A 16,372-nucleotide genomic window follows, 5' to 3' on the forward strand; every position below is an offset into this window, starting at 1 on the left:
CCTACATCAGGTTTATTGTCACTGACAGGTCGCGAAGTTCGTCGCTTTGCGGCAGCAGCACGGAATATAACGTCAATTACAACTGAAATTTTATTTAATTGGTGCGATAAGAGAGCAGAATTAGTGAGGTAGTGTTCACAGCCTGTCCAGAAATTTGATGGCGGAGGGGAAGAATCTGTCCCTGAATCGTTGAGTGTCTCTCTTCAGGCCCCTGCACCTCCTCCCTGATGGGGGTAATGAGGAAAGGGCACGTCCTGGGTGGTGGGGGTCCTTAATGACGGACAGCACCTTCTGCAGGTGACCTCGATGGTGGGGAGGAGTTGGCCGAGTTTATAACCCTCTTACGAACTTGTGCTGTGGCGCCCAAAGGTCAAGACTGAACCCCTCTTGAACCGACCTGCGGGAAAAAAAAATCCTAACACTACTTCAGTCTGACTTTCTTTTCCTCTCAACGTTATGTCTATTCTTCAGTCTAATATACGCACAATTTATGTAATTTATGCACACCCCAACTTTTCAAGCACAGGCAAACCTATCTATCTATTTATTTATTTATTTTCTATTATCTTTTTTATTTATTATTTATTTTTTATGATTTTTTTATAATGATTATTTATTATATTTTGACCTGGGTATATTCATCCAAAATTTGAACCGACTTGAGGGCCAGAATAAGCTCAATGGGCCGAAGGGTTTGTTTCCAGACAGTTTCCAAAGGTCACATTTACAGTCAGAGCCTCTGTAACCAGGCAGCCTCCCCATCTTGCTCAAGAATGGGTTACAAACGAGGGCTTGTCACGAGGCCCGGATTGACCCTCTGGAATCAGCGGTCTCTCTCCAACCGCCCCCCCCCCCCCCATCCCGCTCCCTCTGAATTTCCCCCGATTCGTGTCTGGTTCGCTTTGAAACCGGGACTCCTGCTCGGTCCTGGCCTTGGTAACCGGGGCGGGGGAAGGGGGGGTTTGATGGTCAGCTGGAATTCTCAGAAGCCTGAACCCAGTTCCGGGCGCACCCCCGCTCGTCCCTTAGAAACATAGAAAATAGGTGCAGGAGTAGGCCATTCGGCCCATTGAGCCTGCACCGCCATTCAGTATGATCATGGCTGATCATCCAACTCAGAACCCTGTACCTGCTTTCTCTCCATACCCCCTGATCCCTTTAGCCACATGGGCCATATCTAACTTCCTCTTAAATATAGCCAATGAACCATCCTCAACTATTTCCTGTGGCAGAGAATTCCACAGGTTCTCCACTCTCTGTGTGAAGAAGTTTTTCCTCAACTCGGTCCTTAAAGGCTTCCCCTTTATCCTTAAACTGTGACCCCTCGTTCTGGACTTCCCCAACATCAGGAACAATCTTCCTGCATCTAGCCTGTCCAATCCCTTTAGAATTTTATACGTTTCAATAAGATCCCCCCTCAATCTTCTAAATTCTAGTGAGCATAAGCCTAGTCGATCCAGTTGTTCTTCATATGAAACTCCTGCCATCCCAGGAATCAATCTGGTGAACCTTCTCTGTACTCCCTCTATGGCAAGAATGTCTTTCCTCAGATTGGGGGACCAAACTGGAGGGTGGCTAATGTAGTCCCACTTTTCAAGAAAGGAGGGAGAGAGAAAACAGGGAATTATAGACCGGTTAGTTTGATGTCAGTGGTGGGAAAGATGCTGGAGTCAATTATAAAAGAGGAAATTACGACACATTTGGATAGCAGCAGAAGGATCAGACTGAGTCAGCATGGATTTATGAAGGGAAGATCATGCTTAACTAATCTTCTGGAGTTTTTTGAGGATGTAACTATGAAACTGGACAAGGGAGAGCCAGTGGATGTAGTGTACCTGGACTTACAGAAAGCTTTTGATAAAGTCCCACATTGGAGATTAGTGGGCAAAATTAGGGCACATGGTATTGGGGGCAGAGCACTGACATGGATTGAAAATTGGCTGGCTGACAGGAAACAAAGAGTAGCGATTAACGGGTCCTTTCGGAATGGCAGGCTGTGACCAGTGGGGTACCGCAAGGTTCGGTGCTGGGACCGCAGCTGTTTACAATATACATTAATGATTTAGATGAAGGGATTAAAAGTAACATTAGCAAATTTACAGATGACACAAAGTGTGAAATGTGAGGAGGATGTTAGGAGAATGCAGGGTGACTTGGACAGGTTGGGTGAGTGGGCAAATGTATGGCAGATGCAGTTTAATGTGGATAAATGTGAGGTTATCCACTTTGGTGGCAAGAACAGGAGAGCAGATTACTATCTAAATGGAGTCAAGTTAGGAAAAGGGGAAGTAAAACGAGATCTAGGTGTTCTTGTACATCAGTCAATGAAAGCAAGCATGCAGGTACAGCAGGCAGTGAAGAAAGCTAATGGCATGCTGGCCTTTATAACAAGGGGAGTTGAGTTTAGGAGCAAAGAGGTCCTTCTGCAGCTGTACAGGGCCCTGGTGAGACCCCGCCTGGAGTATTGTGTGCAGTTTTGGTCTCCAAATTTGAGGAAGGACATTCTTGCTATTGAGGGAGTGCAGCGTAGGTTCACAAGGTTAATTCCCGGGATGGCGGGACTGTCATATGTTGAAAGATTGGAGCGACTGGGCCTGTATACACTGGAATTTAGAAGGATGAGAGGGGATCTGATTGAAACATATAAGATTATTAAGGGATTGGACACGCTGGAGGCAGGAAGCATGTTCCCGCTGATGGGTGAGTCCAGAACTATAGGCCACAGTTTAAGAATAAGGGGTAGGCCATTTAGAACAGAGATGCGGAAAAACTTTTTCACCCAGAGAGTGGTGGATATGTGGAATGCTCTGCCCCAGAAGGCAGTGGAGGCCAAGTCTCTGGATGCATTCAAGAGAGAGTTAGATAGAGTTCTTGTAGATAGCGGGGTCAAGGGATATGGGGAGAGGGCAGGAATGGGGTACTGATTGTGTATGATCAGCTATGATCACAGTGAATGGCGGTGCTGGCTATAAGGGCCGAATGGCCTACTCCTGCACCTACCATCTATTGTCTAAAACTGCACACAATACTCTAGGTGCGGTCTCACCAAAGCCTTGTACAACTGCAGTAGAACCTCCCTGCTCCTGTACTCAAATCCTTTTGCTATGAATGCCAACATACCATTTGCCTTTTTCACTGCCTGCTGTACCTGCATGTCCACCTTCAATGACTGGTGTACAATGACACCCAGGTCTCGTTGCACCTCCCCTTTTTCCTAATCGGCTACCATTCAGATAATAATCTGTTTTCCTGTTCTTGCAACCAAAGTGGATAACCTCACATTTAACCACATTAAATTGCATCTGCCATGAATTTGCCCACTCACCTAACCTATCCAAGTCACCCTGCATCCTCTTCACATCCTCCTCACAGCCAACACCGCCGCCCAGCTTCATGTTATCCGCAAACTTGGAGATGCTGCATTTAATTACCTCGTCTAAATCATTAATATATATTGTAAACAACTGGGGTCCCAGCACTGAGCCTTGCGGTACCCCACTAGTCACTGCCTGCCATTCTGAAAAGGTCCCGTTTACTCCCACTCTTTGCTTCCTGTCTGCCAACCAATTCTCTATCCACATCAATACCATACCCCCGATACCGTGCTTTAAGTTTGCACACTAATCTCCTGTGTGGGACCTTGTCAAAAGCCTTTTGAAAATCTAAATATACCACATCCACTGGCTCTCCCCATCCACTCTACTGGTTACATCTTCAAAAAAATTCTATAAGATTCGTCAGACATGATTTTCCTTTCACAAATCCATGCTGACTTTGTCCGATGATTTCACCTCTTTCCAAATGTGCTGCTATCACATCTTTGACAACCACGGATTTTCCCCACCATGGATGTCAGGCTAACCGGTCTATAATTCCCCGGTTTCTCTCTCCCTCCTTTGTTAAAAAGTGGGGTTACATTAGCCACCCTCCAATCCTCAGGAACTAATTCAGAATCTAAGGAGTTTATTATCACTAATGCATCCACTATTTCTTTATCACTATTTCACCCAGTGGAAACTGGAGCAGATTCGGCCATTCGGCCCATCCAGTCTGTACCGTCATTCCATCACGGCCAATTTATTTTCCCCCTCAAACCCACTCTGCTGCCCTCCCCCCGTAACTTTTGACACCCTTACCCTGCCTCTCTCTCTCCCCTGAAGAATGGGACTGATAAGCCCAGAGGGGAGGTGGGCGACCCTCACGGGGGGAAGGGGGGGCCGCTGAGACGTGACGAATGGGCGCCGGCAGTGCAGGGAGCTCCTGTCTATGGGACAACCGGTGGAACAGCAGGAGGACAACAATCCGTCAGCCCCAGGGACCCTGGGTCGATCCTGACCACTCAAGCAGTGAGAGTGAGAGAGGGCGGGCAGGGGAAGAGTGTGCGGGCAGTGGGGGGGGGGGAAGGGGAGAGGAAGCCCCCAGCACATCCTCAGCCTGTGTTAGTCACCGACACGAACCCCTACTTTCCCTTATATGTTTCGACGGACATGTGATTGATGAATCGAATCTAATCTTTAAACGTGACAATTGATGTGAAAGGTACAGAGAATCAGCTTGTGAGTGTGGGGTGGGGGAAATCTCTGAGAGCGGGGCTGGACTCGACGGGCCGAATGGCCTTGTTCCCTGACATCATGAGTGATGGAACATATCATTTATGCAGCACCTGTACAAGCCTGTGAATCAGGACTGAGGTGGTTCCAGACAGAGGGCTGGAAAAGGGGATAGGTAGACGACGGCCAGCAGGGACTCGATGGGCCGATGGGCCTGCTCCGGCACCCTGTGACTCACCCAGAGGAGACTGCATGCCCGCCGGCTCAGGACGGCGGCTGCAGGGCTCGATGCAAAATGCAAACAACACCCGTCCGCTCGAGGCGCGATGAAAAAGTGTTCTTATTTAAAACCCAATACCAAACCCGGCAGAAATGCCTCTTCTCCATCAGTAAACCCTCACTCCACCCATTCGCCAACAGCTCCGTCACCCCTCTAGATCCAGTGGCAGGGGGTGGTTGGTGACCAGTTCAGAAAGACCGTGGCACGGGCACGTCAGAGATCTACCCCAGAGAAGCCCCCCACGGACTTCAGCCACCCCCAGCGTCCTCATTCAGCCGAGCTTCGTGTGGGCGAGCGCGTAGAGTCTGACGCCTCCCTTGGCCGACGGACACAGCTCCTGCCACCTGCTCACGTCCCCCTCGAGCGCCAGGACACCCTGCGGAGAGAGGGACGTCAGTGCGTCAGATCACGGCCGGGCTTGGGAACTGAGGGATTGAAGCCCCCCCCCCCGGGATTCCGGTTAAACACCCCATCGGCGAGAGTCGATCGCGGGGTCCCACCGCCCCACACTTCCTCCCTCACTGGGAACTCCACGAGGCTCGAACTCGCAGCCACCCAGTCACGGGGAGGCGTGAGTGAGCGTGCGAGTGCCCACGTTGGGGGGGGGGTTCGGGGAAGGAGCCCCCTCCCCCTTGGACAGAAGATACGAAAGGCCGAGAGAACATACTGCAAACACGGCCCCTCTCTGGGCGGCTCTCGCGATCGAGTCTCTCCCCCCCCCCCCCCAACTCTGTCTCAACATCAGGCGATAATGAACAAGTCCAACCCAACTCGCTGGGACACCGCTCCCCCCCCGCTTTTAAACACGCCAGGTTCAATGGGAAATTTTGTAGAATAGAAACTGACATCTCAAAATCAACCCGAATTTAAAAGTGTTTCAGAGGTTTTAAACATTCAATAGTTCAAAAAAAAATCTCTCGTCTGGCCAAGTCCAAATTTTGCCAGACTTTGAGTCCAAGACCGAACTGCAGCTCGTAAGTCCCTTACCGTCAGGGACTCAGGGGTGGGGGGCACCCTCTCCTCGTCTGGGACAGGGGGACACACCCCTTACCATCAGGGACAGGGGCTGGGGGGCACCCTCTCCCCTTCTGGGACAGGGGGACACACACCACTTACCGTCAGGGACTCAGGGGCGGGGGTCACCCTCTCCCCGTCTGGGACAGGGGGACACACACCCCTTACCGTCAGGGACTCAGGGGCGGGGGTCACCCTCTCCCCGTCTGGGACAGGGGGACACACACCCCTTACCGTCAGGGACTCAGGGGCGGGGGTCACCCTCTCCCCGTCTGGGACAGGGGGACACACAGCCCTTACCGTCAGGGACTCAGGGGCGGGGGTCACCCTCTCCCCGTCTGGGACAGGGGGACACACACCCCTTACCGTCAGGGACTCAGGGGCGGGGGACACCCTCTCCCCGTCTGGGACAGGGACACACACACCCCTTACCGTCAGGGACTCAGGGGCGGGGGTCACCCTCTCCCCGTCTGGGACAGGGGGACACACACTGTCAGGGACTCAGGGGCGGGGGTCACCCTCTCCCCGTCTGGGACAGGGGGACACACACCCCTTACCGTCAGGGACTCAGGGGTGAGGGACACCCTCTCCCCGTCTGGGACAGGGACACACACACCCCTTACTGTCAGGGACTCAGGGGCGGGGGTCACCCTCTCCCCGTCTGGGACAGGGGGACACACACCCCTTACCGTCAGGGACTCAGGGGTGGGGGACACCCTCTCCCCGTCTGGGACAGGGACACACACACCCCTTACTGTCAGGGACTCAGGGGCGGGGGACACCCTCTCCCCGTCTGGGACAGGGGGACACACACCCCTTACTGTCAGGGACTCAGAGGCGGGGGACACCCTCTCCCCGTCTGGGACAGGGGGACACACACCCCTTACCGTCAGGGACTCAGGGGCGGGGGTCCCCCTCTCCCCGTCTGGGACAGGGGGACACACACCCCTTACCGTCAGGGACTCAGGGGTGAGGGACACCCTCTCCCAGTCTGGGACAGGGACACACACACCCCTTACTGTCAGGGACTCAGGGGCGGGGGACACCCTCTCCCCGTCTGGGACAGGGGGACACACACCCCTTACTGTCAGGGACTCAGAGGCGGGGGACACCCTCTCCCCGTCTGGGACAGGGGGACACACACCCCTTACTGTCAGGGACTCAGAGGCGGGGGTCACCCTCTCCCCGTCTGGGACAGGGGGACACACACCCCTTACCATCAGGGACTCAGGGGCGGGGGTCACCCTCTCCCCGTCTGGGACAGGGGGACACACACCCCTTACCGTCAGGGACTCAGGGGCGGGGGACACTCTCTCCCCGTCTGGGACAGGGACACACACACCCCTTACCGTCAGGGACTCAGGGGCGGGGGTCACCCTCTCCCCGTCTGGGACAGGGGGACACACACCCCTTACCGTCAGGGACTCAGGGGCGGGGGACACCCTCTCCCCGTCTGGGACAGGGACACACACACCCCTTACCGTCAGGGACTCAGGGGCGGGGGTCCCTTCCTCTTCTCGTCAGGGAGGAGGTAACAGGAGCCTGAAGACACACACTCATCATTTGAAGAACGGCTTCTTCCACCAGATCTCTGAACAGATCTCAGTGAACACCACCTCACTGCCCCACTTTATCAATTGATTGAACAGACTGTGACTGTGGTCACAGAGTATTTTTTTTTTAAAACTCTCTTGCACGAAACCAGAAGTTTGCCCGATTCGGAGAACTACACCGCTCGCTGGAGAAGGGGACGCCGGTTACCTGTTGGCTGATGAAGATGATGTCGGTCGATTCGTGAGCCTCCGGGCCGCCAATCAGATAACGCCGCCTCACCTCCTCCGAGGTCAGCTTGCACCTGTCCGGAGAATGCGCAGGAAGGTCAGAGGCCGGAGAGATACGTCGCGGGCACGCCCCTCCCTCTTCCGGGCTGGGTCACATTCTCTCAGCTCCCATAGGGAGGGAGGTCCAGACGCCTGAAGTCCCACGCCACTAGGGTCAGGAACAGCGACGTCCCGATCTCTCAAAGACCCCCACCGTCTGGGCCAGGCCATCTTCTGACCCCCCCGTCCGGCGGGAGGTCTGAGGTCCCCCGCCACCGGGTTCAGGAACACTGACGTCCCGATCTCTCAAAGACCCCCACCGTCTGGGTCAGGCCATCTTCTCACCCCCCGTCCGGCGGGAGGTCTGAGGTCCCCCGCCACCGGGTTCAGGAACAGTGACGTCCCGATCTCTCAAAGACCCCCACCGTCTGGGTCAGGCCATCTTCTGACCCCCCCGTCCGGCGGGAGGTCTGAGGTCCCCCGCCACCGGGTTCAGGAACACTGACGTCCCGATCTCTCAAAGACCCCCACCGTCTGGGTCAGGCCATCTTCTGACCCCCCGTCTGGCGGGAGGTCTGAGGTCCCCCGCCACCGGGTTCAGGAACACTGACGTCCCGATCTCTCAAAGACCCCCACCGTCTGGGTCAGGCCATCTTCTGACCCCACCGTCCGGCGGGAGGTCTGAGGTCCCCCGCCACCGGGTTCAGGAACAGTGACGTCCCGATCTCTCAAAGACCCCCACTGTCTGGGTCAGGCCATCTTCTGACCCCACCGTCCGGCGGGAGGTCTGAGGTCCCCCGCCACCGGGTTCAGGAACAGTGACGTCCCGATCTCTCAAAGACCCCCACCGTCTGGGTCAGGCCATCTTCTCACCCCCCGTCCGGCGGGAGGTCTGAGGTCCCCCGCCACCGGGTTCAGGAACACTGACGTCCCGATCTCTCAAAGACCCCCACTGTCTGGGTCAGGCCATCTTCTGACCCCACCGTCCGGCGGGAGGTCTGAGGTCCCCCGCCACCGGGTTCAGGAGCAGCCGGTTCCCTTCAACCATTCGGTTCTTGAACCGACCAGCCACATAACTCTAATCACTGCCTCAGTGCAGCAACACCATGACCAATCTGCACAACCATGGACTTTTTTTTTGTGGTTCCAGAACTTTCTCTGTATAATACTAACGTAAAAATGTGTGTTTTTTCTTGGGAATATTGTACGTCTGAGGCCTTGTGCCTGTGAGGTTGTTTCCAATTCAATTGTGCAGATGACAATAAACCCGACTTTGACCCGTCTCCCCGGGTCTTATTATTCAATCCAGTAACTTTCGCTCTTCTAACCCCCAACGGTTGGAAACCAGCAAGTTCAGAAATATCTCACGGTGGGTGGAATCGAAAGGCAATCGAACAGAGGCTTTGTCAGGCACCGGGCAGGCCGCACCTGGGCGTACTGAGAGCAGTTTCGGGCCCAACTCCTCTCGGAAAGGAGGTGCTGGCGTTGGAGGAGGGAATCTTCAGGAGGTTCGTGAGGAAGATCCCGGGAATGACAAGGGGCACCTCGAGTCAAGTCATTTTTATTATTTCGACCATAATTGCTGGTACAGTGCACAGTAAAAATGAGACGACGTTTTTCAGGACCATGGTGTTATACGACTCAGTACAAAAACTAGACTGAACTACGTTAAAAAAAAACAACAACACAGGAAAAAACTACACTAGACGACAGACCTCCCCAGGTCTGCATAAAGTGCACAAAACAGTGCAGGCATTACAATAAATAATAAACAGGACAGTAGGGCAGTAAGGTGTCAGTCCAGGCTCTGGGTATTGAGGAGTCTGATAGCTTCGGGGAAGAAACTGTTACATAGTCTGGTCGTGAGAGCCCGAATGCTTCGGAGCCTTTTCCCAGACGGCAGGAGGGAGAAGAGTTTGTATGAGGGGTGCGTGGGGTCCTTCATAATGCTGTTTCCTTTGCGGATGCAGCGTGCGGTGTAAATGTCTGTGATGGCGGGAAGAGAGACCCCGATGATCTTCTCAGCTGACCTCACTACCCGCTGCAGGGTCTTGCGATCCGAGACGGTGTGATTTCCAAACCGGGCAGTGATGCAGCCTGGCCAGTGATGAGAATTGGGCCATTTGCCTCTCAACTCCCAATCTCCTGTCTTCTCCCCGTATCCTTTCATGCCCTGACCAATCAAGACTCTATCAATCTCTGCCTTAAATATACATAAAGCATTGGCCTCCACAGCTGCTTGTGGCAATGAATTCCACAGATTCACCATCCCTCTGGCTGAAGAAATTCCTCCTCCTCTCTGCTCTAAAAGGAAATTCCAAGACTGTCCTCTGGTCCTAGACTCCCCCACTATAGGAAACATCCTCTCCACATCCACTCTATCTGTGTCCTCTGGTCCTAGACTCCCCCACTATAGGAACCATCCTCTCCACATCCACTCTATCTGTGTCCTCTGGTCCTAGACTCCCCCACTATAGGAAACATCCTCTCCACATCCACTCTATCTGTGTCCTCTGGTCCTAGACTCCCCCACTATAGGAACCATCCTCTCCACATCCACTCTGTCTGTGTCCTCTGGTCCTAGACTCCCCCACCATAGGAAACATCCTCTCCACATCCACTCTATCTGTGTCCTCTGGTCCTGGACTCCCCCACTATAGGAAACATCCTCTCCACATCCACTTTATCTGTGTCGTCTGGTCCTGGACTCCCCCACTATAGGAACCATCCTCTCCACATCCACTCTATCTGTGCCCTCTGGTCCTGGACTCCCCCACTATAGGAAACATCCTCTCCACATCCACTCTATCTGTGTCCTCTGGTCCTAGACTCCCCCACTATAGGAAACATCCTCCCCACATCCTCTCTGTGTCCTCTGGTCCTAGACTCCCCCACTATAGGAAACATGCTCTCCACATCCACTCTATCTGTGTCCTCTGGTCCTAGACTCCCCCACTATAGGAACCATCCTCTCCACATCCACTCTATCTGTGCCCTCTGGTCCTAGACTCCCCCACTATAGGAACCATCCTCTCCACATCCACTCTATCTGTGTCCTCTGGTCCTAGACTCCCCCACTATAGGAAACATCCTCTCCACATCCACTCTATCTGTGTCCTCTGGTCCTAGACTCCCCCACTATAGGAACCATCCTCTCCACATCCACTCTGTCTGTGTCCTCTGGTCCTAGACTCCCCCACCATAGGAACCATCCTCTCCACATCCACTCTATCTGTGCCCTCTGGTCCTGGACTCCCCCACTATAGGAAACATCCTCTCCACATCCACTCTATCTGTGTCCTCTGGTCCTAGACTCCCCCAGTATAGGAAACATCCTCTCCACATCCACTCTATCTGTGTCCTCTGGTCCTAGACTCTCCCAGTATAGGAAACATCCTCTCCACATCCACTCTATCTGTGCCCTCTGGTCCTAGACTCCCCCACTATAGGAAACATCCTCTCCACATCCACTCTATCTGTGCCCTCTGGTCCTAGACTCCCCCACTATAGGAAACATCCTCTCCACATCCACTCTACCTGTGCCCTCTGGTCCTAGACTATCCCACTATAGGAAACATCCTCTCCACATCCACTCTATCTGTGCCCTCTGGTCCTAGACTATCCCACTATAGGAAACATCCTCTCCACATCCACTCTATCCGTGTCCTCTGGTCCTAGACTCCCCCATTATAGGAAACATCCTCTCCACATCCACTCTGTGTCCTCTGGTCCTAGACTCCCCCACTATAGGAAACATCCTCTCCACACCCACTCTATCTGTGTCCTCTGGTCCCAGACTCCCCCACCATAGGAAACATCCTCTCCACACCCACTCTATCTGTGTCCTCTGGTCCCAGACTCCCCCACTATAGGAAACATACTCTCCACATGCACTCTGTCTGTGTCCTCTGGTCCTAGACTCCCCCACTATAGGAAACATCCTCCCCACATCCTCTCTATCTGTGTCCTCTGGTCCTAGACTCCCCCACTATAGGAAACATGCTCTCCACATCCACTCTATCTGTGTCCTCTGGTCCTAGACTCCCCCACTATAGGAACCATCCTCTCCACATCCACTCTATCTGTGCCCTCTGGTCCTAGACTCCCCCACTATAGGAAACATCCTCTCCACTTCCACTCTATCTGTGTCCTCTGGTCCTAGACTCCCCCACTATAGGAAACATCCTCTCCACAACCACTCTATCTGTGTCCTCTGGTCCTAGACTCTCCCAGTATAGGAAACATCCTCTCCACATCCACTCTATCTGCGCCCTCTGGTCCCAGACTCCCCCACTATAGGAAACATCCTCTCCACATCCACTCTATCTGTGCCCTCTGGTCCTAGACTCCCCCAGTATAGGAAACATCCTCTCCACATCCACTCTACCTGTGCCCTCTGGTCCTAGACTATCCCACTATAGGAAACATCCTCTCCACATCCACTCTATCTGTGCCCTCTGGTCCTAGACTATCCCACTATAGGAAACATCCTCTCCACATCCACTCTATCCGTGTCCTCTGGTCCTGGACTCCCCCATTATAGGAAACATCCTCTCCACATCCACTCTATCTGTGTCCTCTGGTCCTAGACTCCCCCACTATAGGAAACATCCTCTCCACACCCACTCTATCTGTGTCCTCTGGTCCCAGACTCCCACACTATAGGAAACATCCTCTCCACATCCATTCTATCTGTGTCCTCTGGTCCTAGACTCCCACACTATAGGAAACATCCTCTCCACATCCACTCTATCTGTGTCCTCTGGTCCTAGACTCCCCCACGATAGGAACCATACTCTCCACATCCACTCAAGGCCTTTCGCCATTCAACAGGTTTCAATGATCTCACCCCTCACTCTTCTGAATTCTAGTGACCAGGCCCATCAAACGTTCTTCATATAACAAGCCATTCAATGCCGGGATCCTTTTTGTGAGCCTCCTTTGAACCCTCTCCAGTTTCAGTGCATCCTTTCTAAGATGAGGGGCCCAAAACTGCTCTCATTACTCCAAGTGAGGCCTCACTAGTGCTTTATAAAGCCTCAACATTACATCCTTGCTTCTATGTTCTAGTCCTCTCGAAATGAATCCTAACATCACGTTCCTAACAATCCGAACATTCCTCACCACAGACTCAACCTGCAAGGTAATCCTGCACAAGGACTCCCAAGTCCCTCAATGGCGTGTGGGGTCAGCAGGATAATTCGGTGAGGGGTAGAAACGGGGCAGGGGCCAGCTGTTGAGAATATGGGGGAGAATAAGGTAGCGTAGTGGTCAGCAGAACACTTTACAGTGCCAACGACCCGGGTTCAATTCCCGAAGCTGCCGGTGGGGAGTTTGCACGTTCTCCCCGTGACTGTGTGGGTTTCCTCCGGGTGCTCCAGTTTCCTCCCACAGTCCAACGACGTCTAGTTTAGGTTATTAACTCGTGGGCATGACATGTTATTGTAGCACCCTGGGAAAGGCTTCTCTGCTAATGTAATGGTTTCTGTGTAGAAGCAGTGTTTGGGTCATGGTTAGAGATAACGGGGGAAATGGAATGTGCGCCGTCCAATGAAGTGAATGTTTTTTTTTCCCTGTTGTGTGCCTGAGAGCGAGGCACTCTGGGTCTTTCGTTCGGCGAGAAATGACGAGAGACGATGCCAGGAAGGAGAGGTCAAAGCCAGCCGGACGGAGTGGACTTTGACTGCGGCCGGGAGAAATCGATGGGAGGGCCAGTGGAAGGGAAACGGTGAGCTCCAACTCGAGCACATTAGACTATCTCATTAAAATGGGCCCTTCTCTTTACTAACCCTTTAGTCAAATAAAGAACTATAGATCCAAATTGTTTAATCGCACATGGCGCACTGTCTGAAACTTTGCGGTACTGATTTGTAACGGGGGAACAGCACCCACCCAAGTGACTTCACCTGTTACATCATTGGCAAGAAGGGCTATTTTATTAAAGTGGAAAGATACCTCTGTCCTTACATTAATCGAATGGTTTTCTCAAGCAATGTTATGTCTCAGTTTGGAAAAGAAAATAGAAGTAGGACTTTTGATCCCCGATTCGATTTTGAGAGAAGATGGGGCTCTTTTGCCAAATATTATCATTTAATTTGAATCATTTTATATGGTTTCCTTCCAATCTTATTCTATATAAATATGAATTGGCGGTTGATGATTCTTTTATATATATAGATAAAGTTGTTGAAGAATATATATAATTTATAATGTACTATGTATATATTTATTTAATTTAACACACACACACACACACACACACATACATATATAAATAATGGTAAGACGTATTGCTCGGGGGGGGGGGGTTGATTCCTAATGGGATTTCTCCCTCCCTCCCCCCCCCCGTTTTTTGTAGTCAGTGGGTTTTTTCCCTTCTTTTTCTTATATATACATATTTTTTCCCATTTTTATATATTACGATCAACTTATTTCTTCAGCTTTATTAATTGTATACATATTAATTTGTTGAAGTTTTGTTTCACTTTATAGCTGTAGAAGATTATGTAGCAATAAAAAGATTCTTTTTTTATTTATTAAATTTTAGAAATTACAAAGAATAAATGTAATAGTAAAAAAGTAAGATGGATAATATTAACCCTCCCCCCCCTTAACCCTTATCTAAAGAGAAAAAGAAAGAAAGAAGAGAAAGATTGCCTGGATATCGGAGGATCCCCACATGCTCCATGGAGTTCAAAATAACTTTGATATTTATTTTTTTACTTTCCCCAATTACTATAATTTTATCTTCAAAGGACCTATGTATTTAATCCTATCTTTTGTAAGTATGGGAGCCAAATTTTCAAAAATATATCATATTCATTTCTTAAATTATTCATAATTTTTTCAAATGGAATACAATTATGTATTTCATTATTCCAACGATCCATAGTTAAATATAAATCAGATTTCCAACTAACTGCGATAACTTTTTTGGCTACTGTCAATGCAATTTTTATAATTTTTTTCTGATAGTTGTTCAATATGGGAGTTGTACTCCAGTAATTTGTTCCAATAGAAGTCTTAGATTTATCCAAAATGGTTGAATTTTAAAACAAGACCGTAGAATGTAAAAAAGTACCAATTTCTTGATTACATCGAAAACACTGGTCAGACATATTTGAATTTAATCTATTTATTTTCTGTGGTGTTATATATAATTGATGTAAAAAATTATATTGTATTAATCTAAGTCGAACATTTATTGTATTTATCATACTATCAAAACATAATCTTGACCAGTTTTTTCCATCAATTTTAACATTCAAATCAGATTCCCATTTTTGTCTTGATTTATGAATTCCTGATTCAATTGTCTGTTTTGAATCAAATTGTACATACAAGATGTAAATGTTTTAATTTTTCCTTTTTGAATTAATATTTCTATTTCACTAGGTTTTGGCATCAACATTGTTTGACCCAGCTTTTCTCGTAAATAAGCCTTTAATTGAAAATAACAGAAAAGAGTGTTGTTTGATATTTTATATTTATTTTTTAATTGATCAAACGACATCAATATACCTCCTTCAAAACGATCACCTATATATTTAATCCCCTTTTGGAATCAATTATGTAAACGTTTATTATCCATTGTGAAAGGAATAAGCCTATTTTGAATTAAAGTTCTTTTTGCTAATAAAGATTTCTTTATCTCATCATCTATATTTACCTTTTATACAATGGATTCAATGGAAAATCTTTTATGCAATGGATTAAAACTTTAAATACTAATCCTCAAGCTAAAGTAGTTACAAATGGTCAGATTTCAACACCATTTTGCTTAACGAGGTCAACTAGACAAGGCTGCCTATTATCACCTGCTTTATTTGTATTGGCTGAATTAGCTGAATTAATTAGAACAGATTCAGATATTGGGGGCTTTAGAGTTAATCAAGAAGAATATAAGATTAATTTATTTGCTGATGATGTTTTGATTTATTTAACAAATACATTGCAATCGTTGCAAAGATCATCTTTTAGATTGGAAGAATATGGGAAAGTATCAGGGTATAAAGTAAATTGGGATAAAGGTGAAATTTTACCCTTACCAAAGGAAATTACAATCAATGTCGATTAGCAACTCAACGAATGGGATAAAATATTTAGGTATTAGAGTTGATAATGATGTAAAAAATTTATATAAACAAAATTATTTTCCATTATTAAAAAAATAAATGGGGATCTTGATAAATGGATGATGTTACCAATAACATTAATAGGTAGTTAATGCTGTAAAAATGAATATATTTCCTAGATTGCAATATTTATTTCAAAATTTACCAATAGAGTTACCTCAGAAGTTTTTTCAAGAACTGAATAAATATGTAAGGAAATTTCTTTGGAAAAGTAAGATGTCAAGAATATCATTGGAAAAATTGATATGTAAATTTGATCTAGGAGGGTTACGACTTGCAAATTTGAAGAATTATTATAAAGCAAATCAACTTAGATTTATGACGTCTTTTTTTGATGAAGAAAAACCAGCATGGATTAAAATAGAATTGGTTAAGATAGGAGAAAATATACCAGAAGATTTTATATATAAATGGGAATCCAAATGGATACGGGAAAAAAAAGAATCTCCTACATTAAGACACTTGATTGATTTATGGAATAAAGTAAATATAAAAAGATTCTTGAATAAAAAAACAAAAAGGAGACTTCCCACGTTTGGTGGTTTTCCCAAGACTAGCGCCTGCGGCTGAAGC

The 16,372-nt window shown here is 49.0% G+C and overlaps 1 protein-coding gene across 2 annotated transcripts in view; it reads right to left on the reverse strand.

Moving 5' to 3' along the window:
• Window positions 1-4,493: 4,493 nt before the first annotated feature.
• The window catches only part of nudt22 (nudix (nucleoside diphosphate linked moiety X)-type motif 22), a 28,335-nt gene continuing 16,456 nt past the window's right edge, over window positions 4,494-16,372 (reverse strand). For both annotated transcript variants that reach the window (XM_059955198.1, XM_059955199.1), the window contains exons 5-6: window positions 7,606-7,699; window positions 4,494-5,206 (exon numbers count right to left, since the gene is read on the reverse strand). In XM_059955198.1, the coding sequence (XP_059811181.1) occupies window positions 5,102-5,206; window positions 7,606-7,699 (199 nt within the window). In that variant the 3' untranslated portion in view covers window positions 4,494-5,101. The remainder of the gene's footprint in view (window positions 5,207-7,605; window positions 7,700-16,372) is intronic.

The sequence above is a fragment of the Hypanus sabinus genome, chromosome 31, assembly GCF_030144855.1.
Source record: "Hypanus sabinus isolate sHypSab1 chromosome 31, sHypSab1.hap1, whole genome shotgun sequence".
In the NCBI taxonomy this organism is placed as follows: domain Eukaryota; kingdom Metazoa; phylum Chordata; class Chondrichthyes; order Myliobatiformes; family Dasyatidae; genus Hypanus; species Hypanus sabinus.